Source organism: Neolamprologus brichardi, chromosome 2 (genome assembly GCF_056152115.1).
Source record: "Neolamprologus brichardi isolate AB-2024 chromosome 2, ASM5615211v1, whole genome shotgun sequence".
Classification (NCBI taxonomy): Eukaryota; Metazoa; Chordata; class Actinopteri; order Cichliformes; family Cichlidae; genus Neolamprologus; species Neolamprologus brichardi.
The window spans coordinates 1,967,473-1,991,760 of NC_142105.1; the positions used below are offsets into that span (position 1 = coordinate 1,967,473).

General features: G+C 43.5%; 1 protein-coding gene, 1 non-coding gene and 1 pseudogene across 5 annotated transcripts; 2 read left to right on the forward strand and 1 right to left on the reverse strand.

Moving 5' to 3' along the window:
• The first annotated feature begins 7,026 nt into the window (after positions 1-7,026).
• Positions 7,027-22,998, forward strand: rab33ba (RAB33B, member RAS oncogene family a). Of its 3 annotated transcripts, XM_087845934.1 has the most exons (4): positions 7,027-7,276; positions 7,659-7,789; positions 17,321-17,624; positions 20,716-22,998. In XM_087845934.1, the coding sequence occupies exons 3-4, from the start codon at positions 17,397-17,399 to the stop codon at positions 21,208-21,210; spliced, it is 723 nt and encodes a 240-aa protein (XP_087702060.1). In that variant the 5' UTR covers positions 7,027-7,276; positions 7,659-7,789; positions 17,321-17,396; the 3' UTR covers positions 21,211-22,998. The 3 variants fall into 3 exon arrangements, with proteins under 3 accessions (XP_087702060.1, XP_087702066.1, XP_006803741.1); XM_087845940.1 differs by lacking the exon at positions 7,027-7,276 and having other exon boundaries at positions 7,589-7,789; XM_006803678.3 differs by lacking the exons at positions 7,027-7,276; positions 7,659-7,789 and having other exon boundaries at positions 17,189-17,624.
• Positions 9,280-15,667, reverse strand: LOC102793985 (uncharacterized; annotated as a pseudogene). The gene is made up of 10 exons (XR_015716614.1): positions 15,548-15,667; positions 13,522-14,176; positions 13,362-13,433; positions 13,079-13,268; positions 12,743-12,777; positions 12,562-12,639; positions 12,299-12,367; positions 11,122-12,198; positions 9,801-10,987; positions 9,280-9,674 (listed from the first exon to the last, which is right to left on the reverse strand). The product of XR_015716614.1 is annotated as an uncharacterized LOC102793985 (transcript).
• Positions 15,451-15,522, forward strand: trnam-cau (transfer RNA methionine (anticodon CAU)). The gene has a single exon. It is a non-coding gene; the product is annotated as a tRNA-Met (tRNA).
• Positions 22,999-24,288: the final 1,290 nt, after the last annotated feature.

Sequence of the window (24,288 nt, forward strand, 5' to 3'; positions counted from 1 at the left end):
TTTAATTTTCTAGCTCCGTTGAATTGACACATGTTAGAATTAGAAATGGCTAATTTGTTTTTGATGTCTTTTATTAGAATGAGTGGTTTTAATCATTTTCATACACACCTTGCAAATGTGCTTATAATGAGTTGGCACTCGGTCTTTTGAAGGTCATAATCTTCGTTCGGCGATAGTCCGGACTGATAAAGTGTAGGAAATGCCAGTGCAGCGGGCTACATGCAAACACGCTTACACACACATACACTAAATTAGGATAAGTCCTTGGGACATTCTGAATGTTCTAAACCAATTCTGAACCACCAAAAGATCAGTAGACAGCAACATTAGATTGTTAGAGCTAGGAAGAGAGGTGTTTTGGTTTTCTGTCTCTTACAGAGAAAGGAACAGACACCAGACGAGGTCACAGATATACGAGGATCCTTCGCAGCAGAGACAGACACGGTGACTGCTGAAACATCAACTGGGTTTAAGTGTCATGGCATTTTGGGCTCCAGCTAGTCACCTCAAAAGGATGGATCCCATAAACACAGCAATAACCATGAAGGGGTTGGCGGAAATCCAGGAACACCACACCAACGAGGTTCGAGAGGCTCTTGGTCATAAGGAGAACACCTTTCTGTTCCTTTTGCTGGGGAACACAGTGGTGACCCCAGAATACACAGATCATTGTTTGAAATCGGGGCAGAATAATCCCCTGACCTGTGCAACGACTGAAGGGTTGTCTAACCCCTGAGGTTGAAGGAAGAAGAGCAGAGGATCCCCCGACTGGAAGACACTGGTGCCTACAACAATAAAATAAAGGTTAAAAGCTCCTCGGACAGAGGTTCTAGTCTGAGTACGTTTGAAGGGTATATGGTAGCACCGAAATAAAGCTGTGGGAGAACTGGGGAGTGATGGGAGTGTCATCTGTACCTACTGTTGTTGTTGTAATAAAAGTTTTTCTTGCATCTGAACTGCGCAAACACAGAGGTCATCTTGCATATAGTTTACCCAACAGGGGGACAAAGGGCCTCAGGAGTAAGGAGAAATGAACCCGGCAACACTGGATTGCAGGGTGTAAGTGAGCTCTTTAAGTCTAAAGAGCTCATCAAGGGGAATTGTCGGATTATAATTATTATTTTATGCCATGTTAGACCCCTAATTAAAGATTGTGAATTATTATGTAGTTTGCATTATTCTCCTGAATTAGAAAAAGGTGATAACTATTACATTTGTTAAACTGATTTGCATTACATTAGACTGTTGATTTATTGTGAATGAATGATATTGTTTTATGATGCATTATACTGCTGAGTTATAAGAAATACTGTTTGCAGAAAGTCATCGCCTTATTTGTCTGGTTAGAAGAGAACAGAGCATACTGCCCCATCTCAGCAGGAGCAGATAAACAGGGAGGCAAGGTCGTAGCTTAGGCGCTGTGTGAGAAAGAATGTGAATGTTTAGGCTTTTATGATGAGGTGGGGGCCACTAGAGGCTATAAGAGTTTGATCAAGGCTCCACCATTTTGAGATCTGATGCTATCTGCTGTATGGTGTCCATCTCCCACGCATGTGTTCATTAAATCATCGTTTGACTCGACCCGGCCGGACCAGTGTTGTTATTTTGGTTTTCCTCTTGTATCCATCCCCAATATTTGAATCTGTAACAGTCATTACAAATACTTGTTTATACAGGGCACGACTTTTTCCTTTTTTTTCTTCTTTTTGTTCTTTTGCCATCAGAATTATTGTCTAAAGGCCAAGAAAGATGCCCAACGGATTTACTTTACCAAATGGATCATCTCGGCCTTACCGTATTGGTCCATTTATTTGACCTTTGTCTTTATTGTTTATTTTATTTTCACTTGCTACACACGGGACAAACATGACTGGGGGAAAGAAAAGGGAGAAAGAAAGAGAGGTAGGGAAAGAAAAACAGCAGGGAAGAGGAACAAAGGCAAAAAACAAAACCAAACAAAACAAAAAGACAAAAAATACAAATATCAATCACCTGGATCACCTGTTGAGAAAGAAAAAAGAGAAAACAAGCAAAAAAAAAAGAGAACAATATAATAAACAACATTATCGTGATGATCTATGTGAATATAACAGTAAATACTAAATATTGAATATTATTGTGCAGCACGTAAGATCGACAGTGCACAGTGTGCTTTGGGTTAGCAGCCAAAAAAGGTGTAGTTTGTGTCAGTGAGCACCTGTGACGATCTGGTAGAGGGTGTGGGGAGCCATAGCCCCGTGCTCCAGGGCATGAAGCAGGTATGGAGGAGTTTCAGGCTCCAGACATCCAGAGTCCCTCAGAGCACAAGAGACCAAGGAAGACCAACAGAGGGGCAGCCGTGCCACTCTCCCGGAAAGAGCTGAGGAGAGCCCCAGATGAGGGGTCACTCAGCAGTTGCAGAGCAGAAGCCAGGGGAGGTTGCAGTGACGTGCCCGTGAGCTCCGCCGGCAGCCAGCTGTGCCTGAGTGGACCGGGCCCCAAAGGGGGCCCCAGGCTCCACGCCCCGGCAAGCAGCCATTAGGAGTGAGCCGGTGCGTACCTGAACGGCCATCCCCGGAAACTAAGAACCACCAACACACCGATGTCTGAGGGCGTCTGCCACTGGCAGGGGGAGTGGTGGGGGGAGATAGGCCTCCATACCTTGGAGGGCCTGAGATGTCCCCAGAGAGGTGGCGTCTGATACCCAACCTGACATATAGACACAGACAAACAGGCACACACAGATACAAACATCCATTCCCACCCTCATGCTATTATATGCAATTACTCAACACTCACCCAACGTGGAGACAGACATAGAGAGACGCTGTACACACAGTCACACTCCCCAAGCGTACTCTAAGCCCCGGGTCTAGGTACCCCTGCCCCTGGAGGGGGAAACTGCACCCAGACCCAGGTGGTGTTACCCTTTTCCCTGCGGTGGAGAGAAGCAGACTGCCCCGCAGCAGCAGCAGGGAGGCCCCACATTCCAGACCCCAATTGGACGGCCTCCCAGCCCCCCACCACCACCACACACACACACACACACAAAACATATTAAGGATTGTACATTAACACAAAACTGTTGTCGGAACCACACCATTTCACCAGAGAAACACACACACACACACACATATGACGAGAGAGAGAGTATGCATGGTATGCAAACGACTACCAAACAGCCATCATAATTTGTCATACAATGAGAACAGGACAAATCAATAACTGAATGTGACTAATTAATATTAAAATCTGTAACATAATGTATTTTGGAGTTTAGTCTGTTACTGTTACTATTTTTACCATTTCTTCTTGGAGCAGCTGTAACCCACATAATTTCCTCAGGGATTAATAAAGTATTCTGATTCTGATTGTTTCAGGATGACCTGCCATTATCCAATCTCACATCTGCTTACCTGCATCTTTTGCTCGTTTCTCCTTCTCTTCTTTTCCCTTTTTTCTAAACTCAGGACCTGATGGCTTTCAACTTTTCTTGTCCATCTTGGTTTTAATTTTGCACTCCAGTATAAACAGCCATCCCCCAACTCGAGGATCACCACAACATGATCTAACAGACCTACACCTTAGTTCACAGATTCACTTTGTTTATTTCTGGGATTTCGCACAACCCAGGATTCAAATCATGAATACATAATGGGCTCGGATTTACAACATTATGAATGAAATGTGCTCTACTTGGAAGCAGCAGGTCTCCCTCCCCTTTCGACGGCTTGTGCGTGAGACTTTAAAAATCATCAAATAAATATAAATTTTAAATTGTTATTGATCCCTTTACCCCGAGTCCTAAAGTGTATATTTATTTTCTTACTCTTCTTATATATATTGTATGTAACGGAGATGACAATAAAGTTTACTTTGACTTCAGCAGTGAGCATGCGCACCGAGGGCTCTCGCGCTCACTTTTCGCGTATAGAATTTCGAAAAAAACATCGGTGCAAATTATAAGTCTTTATTATAATGTCTGGTGTTTTCGTGTTTGCTGTTTTGTTTTTATTTTTTCTTTTATTTTGCGAGTTGGTTATTAGACGCTGCTCCAGCCGGTCAGAGACTCCCCCGCCGCCCCGCCCTCTCCTCCCTGTGCCGCAAGCAGCAGGCGCACCTCGCAAACGGAGGGCGCCCTTACTCCCAGCAAATGGGCGATAGAAAACCGATCGGTGCCTGTGCGATCCCCACTATGCGCTGGCATGACGTTGGGGCAGCATGAGTACAAGCATTTTTTATTTATTTTTTTGCCGGTACTCGTGATGCCGTCCCTCACCACGATGTCGCCCCGGGCAACCGCCCGTATCAAAAACAGCTTCTGGTGGCCGGTATTGACAACTAACTCTTCTGGCTCTCTTGCTTCTCCGTAGCGTGTTTGGCATTTTTTAACCTTTATTTTTAAAAAACTAAAATATTTTCCATAAAATACATTTCAAGAAAGATTTCATTGCTATTATAATTAGGCCTTTAGATTGGCACCAAGCTAGATTTTGATTCATCATTATTTTTTTTGCAGGGGCACAGTAAATGTAATAATCATAACCTATAATGGTATATGATGTGTTTCACTTTTTCCACACTAAATGTTTATTATCTTGCTAATGTAAATAAAAATACAAGCTCAGTTTGAACTAGAAAAACATTTATTTTAGAAAGATAAACATGAACATTTATGTTGTTGGGGATGGGGAGAGAGACAGACAGACAGAGAGAGAGAGAGGTAGTATGTGTCTGGGTGTGAGAGTCTTGCTCAGGCGGCGCAGTTGTTACAAATGGACACATTGTGGTCCTTGCATGTAAACTTCTCACATTTGCAGCAGGCGTTGACAATTCTTCTCCTTTTTTCTTTGCAAAGTTCGCACTGCCTCCTGCCCTTACATTTAATGATGGGAGAGGGGCCTGCAGCCACTGCAGTCATACCTGTGACTATTGCTGCAGCGGCTGATGAGCGGGGAAGGTGCCCTCTCTTTGCTATGTGTGGTTTCACCAGCATTTCTCCCACTTCTGCAATGAAGAGCCTCCGTCTGTGTCCTTTCTTCTTCTGCCAGGAGAAATCGATTGATGTCCACAGGACGAAGGCATTGTAAAGTGAAACATCAAGGACATTGTGGAAGAGGGCCATTGGCCAATAATTTGTTTTCCTCCTGCAGGAGTAGGTGCCAACAACCTAGCAAAAAAAAAGCATAAAACTTACATATATTTTAGGCAATAATATATGAGCAAGAATGAATGAATAAATGTGTAACTGGTTTGTAATGACACCTACCTTGTCAAGGTTGTCGACACCTCCTTTGCATTTGTTGTAATCTTCGATTATTACAGGCTTTCTCTTCCCTTCTTTGCTCACGTCTGGACGGCGGTGTTTTGTGCTTAGTAGCAGCACATTCTTGCCCCGTCGGGCGGTGTAAGACACAAGTGTGTGGGTGTTTGTAAAAGCGAAGATGGAGGAGAAGAGCTCTCTCTTTTTTGCCTGGAGCAAATGAGGTGGAAGCTCAGGCTTGTTTTGGCGAATTGTGCCAACCAGGGTCATTTTCTTCTTGAGTAGCTCATCTGCCAGTGCACAGGAAGTGAAAAAATTATCACAGGTGACGACGTGTCCCTGGAGCCCCTCTGTCATGTCCAGGACCACCCTCATCCCCTGGTTGACTTCAACACGATCTGGAGCTGCTTTGCCCGTGTACACCTGCAGTCTCCAGGCGTAGGATGTTTTGACATCACAGGCTGCCCAAATCTTGATACCATATTTGGCCGGCTTTTTTGGCATGTACTGCCTGAAGCTGCACCTGCCTTTGAACGCGACGAGTTGTTCATCCACACAGAGATCTCTGTCTGGGCTGAACAGCATCTCCAGGCGGTGCGTCCACATGTTCCAGACTTTGCGGAAGGGAGCCATCTTATCAACACGGCGTGGGGGGCGGGATAGCTTATCATCAAACCGCAGTGCTCTGCTGATGTGTTGAAACCTCTTCTCGGACATCGTAGCCCGGAAAATGCTCCGTCCCCATTTTTCAGTCCAGAGGCTCAACGTTGATTCGTGTCTTGACCTGAAAACACCGGACAAAACCAGCAGCCCCACATAAGCCCGAAACTCATCTGCGTCTATATCTCGCCAGTCGGGAATTTTGCGATTCCCATGCAGGTTTGTCATGGACACAATATGCATCACGATCTCATCCGTTAGAAACAGTGCGAAGCTGGATATGGGGTCAACGATTCGGGCAGTGGCATAGCGTGTAGGTCCCGGGATCAGACCAGTGGCTGCTGGGATGTAGCGGAACGTCTCAGCGTTTGTGGGAGACCAAGATATTTTTCCATTTTTTGACGTCCATGCTGTTTCATCAATTTTCCCTCCGTTTTCATCTTCAGCCGCTGCTGTTTCATCAATTTTCCCTCCGTTTTCATCTTCATCCGAGTCGGAATTGGACTCCAGCTGCTCTGTTTCTGCCTCCGATACCTCCTCTTCCTCCTCGTCCCCAGATTCCACGGGGGATAACGCGGAGCTATCCTCGTACTCAGAGTTCATGATCACTGGATATCACGGATATTTAAATAGTTTTGCTTATGCGGCCAGGAGATCGTTTCTCGTGCCTTCCCTTTTGCCAACACATGCAGGACTAAACCGATTCAAAACTATATCCGGTTAGTCGTGACGCATGGACCCTGCTTCCGGTCAGTCCAGCTAACGTAAAGCTACAAACATCTCTACTGTTTAGGCTGCGTCCACACTTAGACTGGTATTTTTGAAAACAGAGATTTTCCGTTTTCGTTTTTTTTTTTTAAAAAAAATCCCGTCCACACGTGCAGTTTTGAGAAAAATATATCCGTCCACGTGTAACCCCCCCCCCCCCCCCCCCAAAAAACAAAAACAAAGGCAAACGCTGTAAGGAGCACGCCAAAGCAGCAGGTGGCGATATAATCCTAACCTTGCAGAAATGTTGGCCAATCAGAAGTCTTGAAGCCAGGGCGGGAAAGCATAAACAAAGACGGCGGAACTTTTTTTTACTTCCAACTTTATTCCAAGAAGAACAATAACAACAAATATAAAAATTTGGCTTCTTACTTGAGAACTAAAAAGCATTTGAGTCTTTCCTACTTAAGGCAGTATAGCCAAATAGCACATTTTGGTAAAAAAAAAAAAAAAGCACAAAATCTGATAAGACATCTTATAGAAGCAGAACTGAGTCGTACATGTGACAGACAGTGAGGTGGAATTATTCCTCAATATCACACTGGAATATGAAACAGCAAAAAAAACAAGAAAACGTGGACTGGGAGACTTGTCAGGGGAAATAAGGTTAGCCTACCATACATGTATAAACGAATGCCCTACTGTATTTCAGTAGCCCAATTATAGATGCCTTTAGCACCTTTAGGTTTGACCTAGTAATGATACAGCTCGGCTTCATTTCTTTAACTACTGTGTAGCTTAACCTATACGAAGTCATCATAATGACAGATTTATATTCATCTGAATCTGCAGTGTAACTGTGTTGGTGTTGAATCCCTACCTCAAGAATGTTGTAGAGTTAAAAGTATAGGAAAAGAGAACACTTAACCTAAAATATTTAAGTGTAGCACTTAAGTAAATATTATTCTTGGTATTCCACCACTGATTTATTTTTAACATTTATTGTGGTTAATTTGTTTTTCATTATTTTATTCTACCTTTTGTCAAGGCAAAACTCAAGGGCCACAGACAGGACAGACTTAAAAGAAGACTTTCAACTGAAACACATTTGCGTAATGTTGCAGAGGTGGACATACAGATGAAGAAAAGAATTCTGGATATGACGGAGACATCTGAGAGGTGAGCTTCTGAACATCACAGTAAATTATAAGTCACTCTTGAGAGACAAGTTCAGTTGCAGATGGATTTTTACTGCTAAGACAAGTCATGCATCCACCACCACAACCTTTCAACCTGCCACCACACTATGGTGGGCACATCTATGCATGTGCACCACCACCACACGCTGTACCTGGCTCATTTCCACCCAACAGTACCATAACTGCACACCCTACCCACCCCTACCTTTGCAGGGAGCAGGGAGCAATTTTTCTTCACACAAGCACTTTTGGAGGATGATATTTGAAATAATCTGCATCATTACCTATGCTGGGCAATAAATAACTTATGTTGGGAGCTTTTGGGGCTGCATCTGTATGCTCAACTGTTTGCATGTTAAATGTTTTCTATTAGCTGTTATGCAGCTCAAATCTTTTCTGTTCAAAACAGCACTTTGACTTTGACTTCAGTGTAAGAGGTTTTCCTTGTAATTTACAGCGCGCCCCCCCCCCCCCCCCCCCCAAAATAATCAGACCCAACCAATATAACCCCTTCAATAAAATTATCTTATCTTACATAAATAGGCTGTTGATTTTCTTTACTCATTTCAGTTATTACCAACAAAATTGTTGCATGTTTAATCATCTGGGAATTTACCCAGATTTATTTATTTAGACAGAGATCTTGACCCCCCCAATGTTCAGCACAAAGTTACGCCGATGCATGTTCAGGACAGTGGCAGAACCTGCAGAGGCGGCCTGTTTGTTGGGTTTCTGGCCTTTTCCTCTTTTTCTCCATCCTTTCCTCTGACCTCTTCCTGGTAGCATCCAGTTCCCTTTGGAAAAAGTCTGTCTGGGCAAATTCCTCAAAGGTCATTTTAGGGTTAGTGATTCCCTCAGCAGCATAAGTTTGATGCACCTTGTGGGAACAATAGAAATAGCGCACAGGCCCTCTCTGGTAAAAATAATGGACGGTGGATCCATCTGTCTCACATTGAGACTTGGGCTGTCCACAGGCAAGACAAGTCTTTGTCTGCCTTTTTTCCCCTCAGGCTGCTGCTGTGGCTGCTGCTGCTGTTGCCTTTCTAAGATGCCCTCCACAATCTTCTCAATTGAGACTTGTGTCAGTGGTGTAGACGGGGCAGGAGGAGGTGGGTTAAACACGGCAGGTCTATGGTGACTACAGGGACACTAGTTGTTTCACTGCCTTCAGTTAAAGAGTGCCACAGCTGCTGAGTCTCCAGCAGTTTTTCTGGGCTTATGTTCAAAGATGAATTGGTGTTGAGAAGCTTAGCCTAGTGCTTCACATACCAGGATATGTGCACCTTGGATGTGGGACGCAGCAGGCTGTTGATATCTGTAGCAGAGCGATGGACCATGTCTGCATAATCTTGATCCACAAGCTTCAGGATGTCCTTTTTCCCATGGTACTTTTGCAACAGATCATAATAATAATGGATTGGATTTATATAGCGCTTTTCAAGGCACCCAAAGCGCTTTACAATGCCTCTATTCATTCACTTGCACATTCACACACTGGTGGAGGCAGCTAAGGGTGTAGCCACAGCTGCCCTGGGGCAGACTGACAGAAGCGAGGCTGCCATATCGCGCCATCGGCCCCTCTGGCCAACACCAGTAGGCAGTAGGGTAAAGTGTCTTGCGTAAAGTGTCCTACGGACACAACGACCAGGACAGAGAGCCCGGGGATCAAACCGGTGACCTTCCGGTTACAGATACGCTTCCCAACCCCCTGAGCCACGGTCTCCCTACATCATCTATTGCCTCTTTCATGGGTTGTGTCCAGCATGTGTGGTCCAGCACAAAAACCTGTCCACCTGTCTTTATAGGTCCAGTGAGAGCACTCCTTGGTGAGGCCCGCATCGGCAGAGGTAGAGCTTCAGAGATTTCTGGGAAACAATAGTAATAGTTACTCATATATCATGTAATGAACTAATAATAATAACGTATACATTGATAATAATAATAATAGTAATTACACGGAATTGTTTGACAATACCATTATGTTAACTTACCCATGACTGTTGTAGGTTGCTGGGTGTCTTCTGATGCTAACTCCTGCTTTAAAAGTGCACCAGAGAAAGGTTGGGTAACAGGTGGTGCTGGTGTGGGGGATGCCACACCTAGCGGTGCCAGGCTGGAAGAGGGTCACGCTGCTGGAACCTGAAGTTGGGCAGCCACAGGTTTTGGAACAGAGGATGGGGACTGAAGGGCAGCTGGTTCATCTTTTCTCAGGGTTTTGTGTTTGTCCCAGTTCAGAGGGACTGGACGGCAGCCTGGCTCTCTGTGTTCAAGCCCAAATCGCTCTCTAGTGTCTCTGTCGGAGAGGTGAAGTGCAGGGTACTTCTCCTGATCAGTCACTCTTCTGGAGGCTGCATTCAACTCCACCACTAGAGCTGGATCAAAAACAGAAGGGAGAATGACACCTGGCTGCTTAAGGTCCACCAGTCTTTGGTAGTTCCATCGTGCTACCCCTGTCATGCCCTGGGTTTGGAATAGTTCAGTGGATACATGAGTCCCGGTAATCCACTGGGCCTGGTGGAAATGATAACCCTCCTGCTGTGAAGTGCCTCGGGCAGGAATCCAGATGGGGACCTTGGCACCTTCACCAGGGACATGGTTAAGCTGAAGAGTCCCACTGTACCTAAACATTACACCCTCTGAGAGTTCAGGGTCACTGAGACAGCCACGCAGAATGTGGACTCTCTGAATGTGCCACACCTTCAGCACGGATGGCTTGAAGAGTGGGACGTTGTTGGGATCTGTGGCCAGGTGAAAATGGTTCAGGATCTTTTCCGCTCTGTTCAGCAGCTCAGTGGGTTGTGGTATTTGCATCCTGCAGTGCTCCTGTAGGTGTTGCTTTGTGGGATTAGCAGGATGGATGCCACAGAACTTATAAGCATCCTGCAGCCTCTTCAGGTCCGCCTGATCAACCACTGAGAATGCAGCAGAGAGAAGCTGGCAGAAAGTGCTGAACAGAGGATGATGCTCAGAGGTGCACTCCCGCGAAAATCGCCTCAGGCAGTGGAACAGGTCCAGTTTTACAATAATGTTCTTATTGTAGTGGGTTCGAGAGGCACAGCTGTTTGCCACTGGTCCAGATGTGGCCGCAGCAACAACAGCAGGAGTAGTTTTCCAGGCATCCCACGATAGATTTTCACCAGGGATGCAGTCTGGGATCTTAAATGGAGCACAGCAATCCCTAAATATAAGAAATACAAATACATGTAGTATATGGAATATTATGTGTGTGCATCAAATTCATCTTAAAAAGAAAAACTCAGTTTGTCCAGACAGATTAGCAGTTTGAATGACAACGATGATTTCTGTTTTTACCTGTCCACCCAGTGGTAGCCGGCCTTTTCCACTCCTGCATCACTGTACCTCTTGGCCATTCCCTGGTACATGGTTCAGTCTGAGACCTTTCTGTCTCAGACTGAACCATGACCCACGAAACAATCAGCCAGTTTTCATTCATTATGGAATAACTGGACATGACCCCAGATGCCAGCGTGACTTTTCGTGCCACCTTCCTGGTGTGGTCAAACCTGAAGATGTAGCCAAAAGTGCCTGGAGGAGTTTGGATATGACTGGATGTTGACGTCGGAATTCGTCGAGTAGGCAGTCAGTCAGGTAATGGCTGGACACAGAAACGCCACACCAGGCATGTGGGTCTTCATAAGACCTGAACTCCTGTGGCTTATTTTCCTTCCTCAGGAACTGCCCAATGGTCCTCTGTCCATGAGCTCCTGCCTCAGAATCCCAGACCGATTCTGTGGCATGGAGGTACGCCAGGTGAGCTCGCTCGTACTTGAGGTGCATGAGTTCATTTAATTGGTTTGCCATGTCTGCTGGAGATTTGCAAGTCCTCCTGAGCTCATCCATAACAGACTTGCAGATGGCCTTTTTATATGTAAGAAAAGCAGGGAGAAGGTTGGTAAACCTTTTGGGCAGTTTCTCCAGCCATCGTGGATTGTCAACAAACCAGTTCCTGCGACAAGCCCTGCAGCACAGTCGTGAGGACAGGATGTAATACTGACCACCGGTGCCAACAATTACTCGTGGCCTGCCCACACCAGCAGAGACCACTTGTGAACCAAAGCAACAATGGAGACATGGCAAGATATAATTGTTTCTTAACCTGACCATGATAGCACTCTCAGGTTTCCAAATAAAGAAGGGGTGGAGCTGGAAGAAATTTGGCGATGGTAGGTCAGCCACTGTATCTATGAGCTCAGGCTGTGGAGGGAGACGCCAGAGTGAAATCGCATTCCCTGCGTGACGCACTGGTCGAGACCCAGGCCACAGTCCAAGGTCCTGAAGCTCAGTCTTCATCCAGAGAACAATTCCAGCTGCTGAGGTCATACTCATAACCAGCCACTGGAACTGGAACAGCTGGCTGAGCTGAAGGAGCTGGGATTGAAACGTAAATATTTGACAAAACAGTGTTACTCTTATATCGTTACTGTTGGAATACACAGAAAAAAATAAAAGACATGCAGTATACGCTCACCATCTTCACTGCTGTCTTCAAAAGTCAGCACTTTGCACACAGATGTGGAAGCAGCATCTGTACTCGGTCCTGAAACAAATGAATGCAGTCATTCTGTAATTCATTTGTGCAAATTATGAGCAAGATGACAAAATGTAACCTGAGGGTGAATAATATGCTATCATTAATGATCTATGCTTTAAGCAGATGTTTAACTGAACATCAACTGTAAATTAAAATAGAGAGGGACCAGGATTTGACTCAGGCCTTTCTGTTTCACTGACCTGTGGTCTCCTTTAGTAGAAATGCCAGCTCCTGTGGGAGGGGCACAGGTGACTTCCTCTTCACACCTGAGGCTGTACCTACAGGTATAGTAATCGAAAAGAGTCATGGAAACATTTTTTTACTCTAGACACAATAAACAGAACATTTAATTATATGAAAAACATTATAGTTGTTTTGTACCATCGGCTGATGATGCCTGAGGTTCAGCAGTTGTACTGGACGGTGGTATGGACAGTGCTGTTAGTAGGAACTCACACATTCATACTCTTACTTCTCCTGTTTCTCATTGCAAAACAAATGTAATTTATTTCTATGCAACAGAGATCATCATCAAAGCAGGAGGAGCGGTATAAGTCAGTGAACAACATGCATTCAGGTGTTAGTAACTACTGCTACTTGTTTTTAACACATTCATAGAGAACAAGAACACATACTCACCCTTTGTGGTTGGTATCAATTCATAGTCCTTAGGACAGTTAGCATAATGCCAGCATACAACTATACTATTAGAGGAACATCGCCAGAACGTGGCCAGAACACACAAAACAAGAACAAGACAATATATAAAAGTTCAAGTTCAGGCTCAGCTTTGGAGAGCAATTCATGTAAAACAATTGTACTCCAGTTCTGAAACCTTTCATTTGAAAACCTGTGTTTGCTCCTGAAGATCCTCTGGGTGTGGACCCTGCTGCTGCTGGCACAGTGACTAGTTATACAGAGACAGAGGACAGAGACATATGAGACAGAAACAGACTTAGCCATTATCGCTTCTGACATTTAGTAATAACGCAGTACTTACAGCTCTGCATGTGTAGTTTTACAGGTGAGATGCTCAGCATTGCGTCCTCCAGGTCTTTATCCTCATCCATCCCTATGATGCAGGCAACAATTAGATAAATATATAATGAACTTATATTTCACATCAACAATGTTATTAAAATATTATTAAAACAACTTACCCAGGGGTTTAGTTGGAGCATTTGTGGAAGCAGGCGCAGACTGCTGCAGCTTATGCATCCGTGTTCCTTGACTGCAGCTCTTCCTCATGATAAAGTCTGCATAGCTGTCACCTCTGCCATCCCAAATCTCCTTCCAGGTGCTCTTGGCTCATGAGCCAAAGCCAACCAGCTGATCATCCTCAGAGGCTTCTGCAGCAACACTCACTCTGCTGGCCTCGTAGTCCAGAAGAGTTTTTATCTCTGCAAAGCTGAGGATATACTATACAAATGAATGCAAGCTCTCCTTGCCATGCCCTTCTTCTAAAGAGGTCCCTGCATCCTCTTCCTTCCTGAGATCTTTGATCAGGTACATGGTGTACCCGACATCATTCTCCAGAAGCCACCGGAAAGATTTCCCTTTATATTTTCCAAACTGCAGGATGTACTCTCCCTGCACTTCCTTCATGTTGGAGGCATCGTCTCCTCTCTGATAGGTGACAGTCAGAGCATTCTGATGTACAACGTCCTCCCTCACAGGTGCAGACTTGTCCTGAAGCTTGGGGTCATTTTTAATCCGTCGAGCTTCTTTTGACGAGTCCTGGAGAAGGTATCCAAGTGGCCCCTTGCGGAACGCCACAGAGATTTTCCCTGGATATGGTGCAACTTTCTTGTGCATCTTGACATGCAGTGTAAAAATAAACAATTATATTAAACAAAATTGATTCCAAACAGAGACAAAGACATTTCAGGTTATAATCTTGCTGCTGGGTTTAGACAGCAGGATGCAGGAGAACAATAAAGAAACACAATTTGAAAGAACATTGACAACATTTGCGATAAAATTGTTTTTTCCTACAGGTATAACAAATTGTTCTGTCTGTAAATAAAAACCTTTCATGGTTGAATGATTATCTGCAAAATTTGTGATAACTGCTTAGTAGTCATGGCACATAAGAATTGCTGGTAGATTATCAACATATCTATTTAAGCTATCGTGTTTATTCATAAACGAGTGGGCATTGCTCATGTTAGAGAGATATCAAGACAGACTTTCGCATTGATACGATTACTGCCCATTACAACATGAAAGCAATACATTTTTTAAGCAGGTTCAGTCATTTAGCATGTAACAAGCCACTTATCGGTTATTTAATTGTACCACATTATAGTAAAGTCAGTGTCACAGCAGTCAGAAACCTACAAAGTTTATTTAACAGTAAAACACGTCAATGAAACACGCAATTTATTTAAGGAGCAGGATCGTTCATGATTTTCCGTGCCACTTTACAACAGCGGATAAACTCCCACCGTCTTTAACTAAGCGATGGATGCTTCGTAAATGCAATCGCAACACGCCTACTACCTGTAATATACACCTGTAAATGTATTCTGTTGGTTTATTCTTATTTCAAACGACGTTTCTTACCTTTGATCAATGAATGAGGAGCGTTGGGATGTGTTGCGAGCGGTGAGTTACTTGTTTTCTCTCCCGAAACGTAAAAGAGGAGATTTTTTAAAAGTGCCGCCGCATCTCAAACTCGCAACAGCGCCTGAAGACCGTAGTGGCCAAACATATATTACACCCGTAGTGGTTTAGCGCTATCATAGAGAATGAATGGGAAACGATTTAGGGCCGTTTAGCTAAACAATCCCAAGCATCGCGCGGGGGGCATTTAGATTAATGTCCACAATGCCCCAAGCCGCGCTTTCAGCCTGCCAAAAGCACATCCAATGTGCATTCGAGCTCGAATGGTCATTAAATAAAATGATCAGCAACATTGATCATTTTATTAAAAATTAAAGAATTTAGACAGTTTTTAACTCTCAGATGCCGCAGTGTGTGTTTGATTTTGGGACCTGAAGCGGAGTTTGGACTCGGAAATTAAACCTATTCCTTTTTTATGCTTTTTTAAAAACCAATACACGTAACAGTCAACACTCTTCAGCTGCAGCAGAGTGGCGCAGCGGAAGCGTGCTGGGCCCATAACCCAGAGGTCGATGGATCGAAACCATCCTCTGCTATCTGCTTTTTCCCCCCTTTTTGTACCTTCAAGATATCTGACGTAATTCGGTGATCCCAATCTTTATCCATTTCCCACACAGCTCATGGATGATTGGTTAAATTCAGTGTCCTTTTTTTAGTGATTAGAGGTTTCTTATATGAAGTTCATTTTTACATTATTTCTCACTGGACATGAACCTCACATAAAATACAATCTCGCGAGACGCTACGTTGTTTGGACTACGTTGAACGTGTCTTCCCAGTAGTGATGGGATTTCCGGCTCTTTTTTAGAGATCCGGCTCTTTCGGCTCGGGTCACTAAAAAGACCCGGCTCTTTCGGCTCCGAACCGACTCTTCAGGTTGTTTTGTTGCTTTAATTATTTAATCATTAACAATAATATAAAATTATGCAGGAAAGAAATTACTAATGTAAAAAAAGTGGTTTTATTTATATATGTTTATATATGGCCCCTAGAGACAAAGCATGTACAAACTCTAAAGCATATACAAACTCCAAAAAGCACATACAAACTCCAAAACACATTTCTAGCGTTAACTGAACTTCCAAAACAGAGCTACCCAGATCACTTAAATTACACAATTGAAAACATGTGTGTATTGTTTGTGTATTTATAGACAAGCACTCATATTTATTCAAATAATTTAAAAAAAATTAATTTACCTGTTACTACCACACACCAAATCTGGTTGTTGATACTTCCTGGCTTGCGTAGCCACTAGGTAACAAAAGCTTAACACTGCGCCCGAGCATCCTGGAGCACTTCTGTTGTCTTTTGTACATGATTCTGAGTTTGTACGTGCTTCTGAGTTTTTACGTGTTTTGTAGTTTGTACGTGCTTCTGAGTTTTTATGTGTTTTGGAGTTTGTACGTGCTTCTGAGTTTTTACGTGTTTTGGAGTTTGTACGTGCTTCTGAGTTTTTATGTGTTTTGGAGTTTGTACGTGCTTCTGAGTTTTTATGTGTTTTGGAGTTTGTACGTGCTTCTGAGTTTTTACGTGTTTTGGAGTTTGTACGTGCTTAGGAGTTTGTATGTGTTTTGGAGTTTGTACGTGCTTCTGAGTTTTTACGTGTTTTGGAGTTTGTACGTGCTTTTTCTCTAAGGGCCACCATAAATATACTTTATTTATTCACTCCACAGAAAATGTAATAATTAAATCATATAATACAAAGAACAACTATTTACATTTTAGACTTTTAACTATTTAAATTTTCAGCTTTTTCCTTTTTCCTAATGTGAACATACAACACAAAACACTGCAAACCACAACACAATTAAATATAAATTAAAATATTAAAACAAAAAGAAGATGCACATTCTCTGTCATATGGGCCTGCATGATTTCTGAATCCTTTATCATCTGCAACTGAAAATAGTGGATGATTACTATACCTTTCTAATGTGACGTTGTTGTCCCTCGCTCTCTTTCTCTCTGGCTCTGTTCCTGTGCTACTGCGAGTGTAACTAACGCCCCTCCCCCCTCTGCCCAGCGCAAAGTACAGGCCGCGGGTGCGGAGTTTAGTGGAAAAAAGGGCGAGAGAGAGGGTGAGAGAAAGAAAAAAAAAAAAACCTCACGGCTCCCAATAAGGAGCCGGATCGCGTCGTTCACTTCAAAGAGACGGCTCTAAGAGCCATTTCGTTCGCGAACGACCCATCACTACTTCCCAGGTAGGATGCGGATAGGAGTGTTTACAGGGATGCGCTCGTTTAGAGACAAAGATCAGTCTATACATTGACATTTTCTAAAGATGGCTCACGCAGCAGCTGTTCTTCTCGTCCTGTAACCGCCTGAGTTCAGACCGAGCAGTAGCTGCAGCGGAGCCTGATAACTGACAGCTAGTGGAGCCCAGAGTCGTCCAGCTCGTCGTTGTGATATGGCGGAGAGCGGGTCGTCAGCTGAATTCTCCAGCTCCCTGACGAGCTCCAGTCTTCCACCGCCGAGGACCCGCATCTTCAAAATCATCGTCATCGGGGACTCCGGGGTCGGGAAGACCTGTCTCACTTACCGCTTTTGTGCCGGCAAGTTCCCCGAGAAGACCGAGGCCACGATCGGGGTGGACTTCAGGGAGAGACTGGTCGAGATTGACGGCGAAAATATCAAGGTGTGTACTGCAGAGGAGCTTCATTGTTACACATCCAGTTCCTCAGGGTGTCTTGGCTGGACTGCAAGATTCAAAGACAACACAAAACGGTGTATGCTATATGGTGATTGACAGCTAGTGGCAGGTCTTATCAGTGGGCCTCTGATCAGGTCCACTGCAGCAGCTATGTAACAAATGTCTTCAGTAGTACTTGGGACATGTTTTACTTCAACCTCACTGGATACCAACCCTGATGTGCAGGTCATTAGGATCATTTGGATGGTCACTTTGAAACAGCACTATTTAATCCTTGTTACAAGTTCTCATCTGTAGGCAAGTGATTGCAGACTGTATATAACGATGGACGTAGTCATCGTGACATCAGCTATGGGCACTTAATCGATATTAAATGAAAACCAACATTCAGAAGCTCTAATTGAAGTACTCTTGCCCATCTTTTCTATCTAAATTCTGTCTCCTTTAAATCATGTAGTGTTTTCCAGTTGAAGTCGGAATTTTCAACTCAACATGTCCACGAACTGGCCAAAAGTCCTGTGATGTCATTTGTTGTGAACACCACAACAATGGAAGATGTTGAGCAATGATATACCTATTGCTTAGTCTATGGCTATTTGTCACACGTGGGGGCCACGTTGTTGTTTTTTATAAAGCCTCGTTGCCAGGTTTAAAAGATATATGTTACTATAAGGTACCGCCTAAACCAAGACCAATACCAAGACCGACACTTACTGAGAGGACAGACGCACGCTCCACTTGACTGTCACGTCTCTCACCCTCTCTGTTTTTCACATAATGATATTATCCTATATCCTCGCATGTGATTGGCCACAATATGGAGGGATTGGAGCATAGCTGAGCCACTCTGTGAGAGCTGAGCAGCGAGAGAAAATTAAGTGAGGAGCCGGCTTTCGCTTTATGGCAGTCGACTCTTCTGATTCACTACAAAGTACTCTCTAAGCACGGCTCTTAGAGCTGATGCTTTTGCGCATGACACATTATTGAACGTTACGTTGTGTGTCATGGATACTGTTGACTCCAAATCTCCCGACCACTATGTCGATCTGAGACAGCAAGACTGAGACAGCGAGTCCAAGAAAAGACCAAGACCACGTAAAAGTTTTCTCGAGACCAAGACCAGTCTCGAGACATCCAACTCTACTATAAGGTCATTAAGATAAGATGGGGCCTGATTATTTAAGACCTTGTATGTGAGGAGCAGGATTTTGAATTCAATTCTGGATTTAACAGGAAGCCAATGAAGGGAAGCCAAAACAGGAGAAATCTGCTCTCTCTTTCTAGTCCCTGTCAGTACTCTTGCTGCAGCATTTTGGATTAACTGAAGGCTTTTCAGGGAGTTTTTAGGACTTCCTGATCATAATGAATTACAGTCGTCCAGCCTGGAAGTAATAAATGCATGAACTAGTTTTTCAGCGTCACTCTGAGACAGGATATTTCTGATTTTAGAGATATTGGTGCACATATTACACACATGGAAGAAAGCAGTCCTACATATTTGTTTGAAGTTTGTTTGAAGGACATGTCCTGGTCAAAAATGACTCCAAGGTTCCTCACAGCGTTACTGGAGGCCAAGGTAATGCCATCCAGAATAAGAATCTGGTTAGATACCATATTTCTACGATTTTTAGGAGCAAGTACAATAACCTCAGTTTGATCTGGTTTTAGAAGTGGTGCCACTGACTAGCCAATATTTGGTATGCAGTCTGTTGACGTCACATTTTCAGACCACCTGGCTGGCATGGAACCCCAACCAAGAAGGTACTAAAAAGGTATCTTGTACCAGGTAGTACCAGCTAATGGAAAAGCCTAACAACAGAGTCGAGCCGACCGGAGTAGGTACTAGTGGAAAATGGCTATAGATAAGCATTACACAGTCACTGACCAGGCAGGAAGACAAGCGTTGCATTGTATTGTTACTTATGGATTTAGCTTGATTTTATGACTTTACCACAGTTTGGGAGTAAAGTCACTCCCACTTCCAACTTCCGAGGTAAAGGTGTGAGTGCATCGTTACTCTGAGTCCAGGCTGCAACATGGAAGCATCACAGAGACAAACTCAAACATCGAGCCAGCTGCACAAATCGGTCAGCTCACGCTCAGTCTGTTCTTTCTGTGTATGGTGTGTATGTATAAAAGAATGTTAATCGAGTTGAGTAAAATGTTCTGTCAATTGTGATTCTAATTTTTTTACTGCACTCTACTCTACTGCCTCAACTGTTTGGTCCACACCATGTTGATTTTGTCTGTACAGTTGTGAGCCTGTAAAGAAGGAAAGGTTGCTGTTGCTAGCTTTGCTAACATTAGCCACTCTTTACAAACAAATCTGTTTTCAGTAATATTTACAAAGTGCCACACATTCCTACAACATTTAAAACATGACTTGATTATCAAAGATTTTAATGGCTCCTAAATCCACTCAAATGTATGTTTGTGTGGCCAATGTTTAACCTCGCCTGTTCCACTGCGCTCACTTTAGAACAATGTACCTTATAAGAGAAAGAACTTTGAACATATTTAGACCAGGTATTTCAGTTAATGAACTAGCTGCATCAATGATCTGCACAGATATTTGGATTTCTGTGTTGCATAAATGTAATCGTAAAGGGCTTCATTTGTTGTGGCTGCACAATTGCAGGCACTGCACTACAGGAGTGCCAGCGACACATACGTCATCATAGGAAGTAATACAATAAGAACAGCTGCTGTGGTATCTCCAGTTGGCAGCTAATTCAGTTAACTGGCATTGTACAGTACATTATTAAAATATGAATAATCTGCCCATTAACAATGACTAACTGACTCTTCCCTAATTTCTAATACTGATGCACAGATCATGAGACCTGCGACAATGTAGAAACAGTGTGTCAGTGTTGTGTTTGTAATGGTTTGTGGCTGACAGTAGAACTTAGTGACACAATAATATGGATATAAACACAGTTCTAGTTTGGAGCAGTCAGTAAGATTAGAAAAACGATAAAATAATAATAATCTTATTATAATAATGAACGTAATTTGTGAGTAAATGACATCACTGCTTGTCTTCTGGCAGTCACTTCTGTATTGTCTCGTACAGATCCAGCTGTGGGACACTGCAGGCCAGGAGCGTTTCAGGAAGTCCATGGTGCAGCACTACTACCGCAACGTGCACGCTGTTGTCTTTGTCTATGACATCACCAACGCTGCCAGCTTCCACAGCCTCCCTGCTTGGATCGAAGAGTGCAAGCAGCACGCACTGGGCACAGAGGTACCCAGGATCTTAGTCGGAAACAAGTGTGACCTCCAAGACTCCGTGCAAGTAAACACGGACTTGGCTCAACAGTTCGCAGACGCCCACTCCATGCCGCTGTTTGAGACATCTGCAAAGAATCCCAACAGCCAAGGAGACAGAAACTATGGAAATAGTGACCATGTCGAGGCTATTTTCATGACAGTCGCCCATAAGCTAAAGTCTCAGAAGCCCCTGGTGCTCAGCCAGCCCCCTGAGGCAGCAGGGGGAACCATCAACCTAAACAGGGGGCGGGATGATGGGGGGGACGGGACCAGAAGCTGGGGCTGCACCAGCTGCTGAGATAGGCTAACGGAGAGGATAGAAGGAGACGAGCTCGGCCCGAGGCGGCTGATGGCCGATGAGGTTGGAGGCAGACGGGGCAGAGCAAAGAACGGAGTCAAAAAAGAGAAAATTGTTCTTAAAAAATGTCTTCACAATCAGAACAACAGATGAATGTTTCCAGTAGAGGATATATTAGTTCACTGCTTGTGCTTAACTGACTTATAACCATTTGAGGCAGTATGTGACTGTCTAGGATTGGCAGGGTTCACGGAAATGAACTGTGCCAATGAATGATTGGAAAACTGGGGCCAAAAATCTGATATTAAATCAGTAATTATTCGTTTAACTCCTTCAGCAGAGGCAGATATGTAGGGTCAAAATAACAGCACTTTACAAAGTAATGCACTACATGCTATTTAATTAGACTGTATGTTAGAAGAGCGGTGTCACTGTGGTATTATAATGTTTGTAGACTGCATTATCTTAAAGGTGTTGGTCATGTTATCTCCGCCCCCCTCGTGGGTGTAACACTCTGCAGGTGGCTGGTTTTAGTTGTCTCATCAAAGGCTCCCTGTGACGTTTGCATCTAAATAGTATTTTCACTCTTTGTTTATGTTGAGTGTGAATGTGCAGATGCAGTATTCTGAATATTTCACATGGGATCTGGTCTTCCCAGTCCACGGTCTATGTTTCTATTCTGGGACACCATCAGACTAACTTTTCTCAAGTAACACTACATTTAATTCTTTATTCCTGGGACTTTGAATTTCCAGTGTATCCCCTCTGTTCATACACTTTCTTGTGATTGGTCGCCCTCCAGAAGCTGAGGGTGTTTTTGCTGAACTGCTTGCTTTCTTAGCTTGTTATCACCATTAATGCTAAAGTTAATTATAAGAACCAGAAACAGGCGCGTGCTAGCAGAGTGTGCGGACCGTTAAAAACAGCGGCTACAACTGTGAGATGAAAACTTCACAGGGTGCCTTTAAATCCTGTTGCTTTTACTCCAGTCATTAAAAAATTGCCAATGGAAGTCCACTTATATTAATATTCTGTGTGTAACTTAGTCATAACGAGTTCACTGAAATACTAAATTGGAATGAAATGCATGGAGGGAACAATATCCACATTATTGACTTTTTATAGAAAAAGTGGAGTTTTTTCCACTCAGTTTTGGGCTGATTTATTGAGTTATGGACAACCTTTCTTTTTCCTCCTACTATATGAACTTTATTATTATGCCGATGCATTTGCATCAGTTGAGGGTTTAAAGAAGGACTGACTGTAAAGCCTTTAACAAATAATGCAAAAAAACGAGAACATTACCAAACACCGAACAATGGATACGTGGATTCCTGGTCTGTGGCCTGAAGTTTGTTTAATATTAAGAGTAGATGGAAAGTAAAGAAGTATGATTACTTCAATGACAGTTTTACAGAGTGGTTTCGTAAAGTTAAAGGCAAATTTTAGCTATTTGTCAATTATTAGGACAACCTCAAACCACAGGAGGGTCTGGGAGCATGTACAACAATCAATTCAATTCAATTCAATTCAATTCAATTTTATTTATATAGCGCCAAATCACAACAAAAGTCGCCTCAAGGCGCTTCATAGATACAGAGAAAAACCCAACAATCATATGACCCCCTATGAGCAGCACTTTGGCGACAGTGGGAAGGAAAAACTCCCTTTTAACAGGAAGAAACCTCCGGCAGAACCAGGCTCAGGGAGGGGCGGCCATCTGCTGCGACCGGTTGGGGTGAGAGAAGGAAGACAGGATAAAGACATGCTGTGGAAGAGAGACAGAGATTAATAACAGATACGATTCAATACAGAGAGGTCTATTAACACATAGTGAGTGAGAAAGGTGACTGGAAAGGAAAAACTCAATGCATCATGGGAATCCCCCGGCAGCCTACATCTATTGCAGCATAACTAAGGGAGGATTCAGGGTCACCTGGTCCAGCCCTAACTATATGCCTTAGCAAAAAGGAAAGTTTTAAGCCTAATCTTAAAAGTAGAGATAGTGTCTGTCTCCCGAATCCAAACTGGAAGCTGGTTCCACAGAAGAGGGGCCTGAAAACTGAAGGCTCTCCCTCCCATTCTACTTTTAAATACTCTAGGAACAACAAGTAGGCCTGCAGAGCGGGAGCGAAGTGCTCTAATAGGGTGATATGGTACTACAAGGTCATTAAGATAAGATGGGGCCTGATTATTTAAGACCTTGTATGTGAGGAGCAGGATTTTGAATTCAATTCTGGATTTAACAGGAAGCCAATGAAGGGAAGCCAAAACAGGAGAAATATGCTCTCTCTTTCTAGTCCCTGTCAGTACTCTTGCTGCAGCATTTTGGATTAACTGAAGGTTTTTCAGTGAGTTTTTTGGACATCCTGATAATAATGAATTGCAGTAGTCCAGCCTGGAAGTAATAAATGCATGAACTAGTTTTTCAGCGTCACTCTGAGACAGGATATTTCTAATTTTAGAGATGTTGCGCAAATGGAAGAACGCAGTCTTACATATTTGTTTAATATGTGCGTTGAAGGACATATCCTGGTCAAAAATGACTCCAAGGTTCCTCACAGTGTTACTGGAGGCCAAGGTAATGCCATCCAGAGTAAGAATCTGGTTAGATACCATATTTCTAAGCTTTTCAGCGCCGAGTACAATGACCTCAGTTTTATCTGAGTTAAGAAGCAGAAAGTTAGTGGCCATCCAGGTCTTTATGTCTTTAAGACATTCCTGCAGTTTAACTAATTGGTGTGTGTTATCTGGCTTCATGGACAGATAGAGCTGGGTGTCATCTGCATAGCAGTGAAAATGTATGCTATGTCTTCTAATGATGCTGCCTAGGGGAAGCATGTATAATGTAAACAGAATTGGTCCTAGCACTGAACCCTGTGGAACTCCATAATTAACCTCAGTGTGTGAAGAGGACTCTCCATTTACATGCACAAACTGGAGCAAATCATGTGTCCATTATGACCAATTCATCACACCTTTTCCAGCCAAACAAAAAGATTCAACATCAAGTTCATGCCGTGATGTCTGCTACTGGCATCACACCTCGTGAACCATTCCCGTCTGTTTCAGCTCACT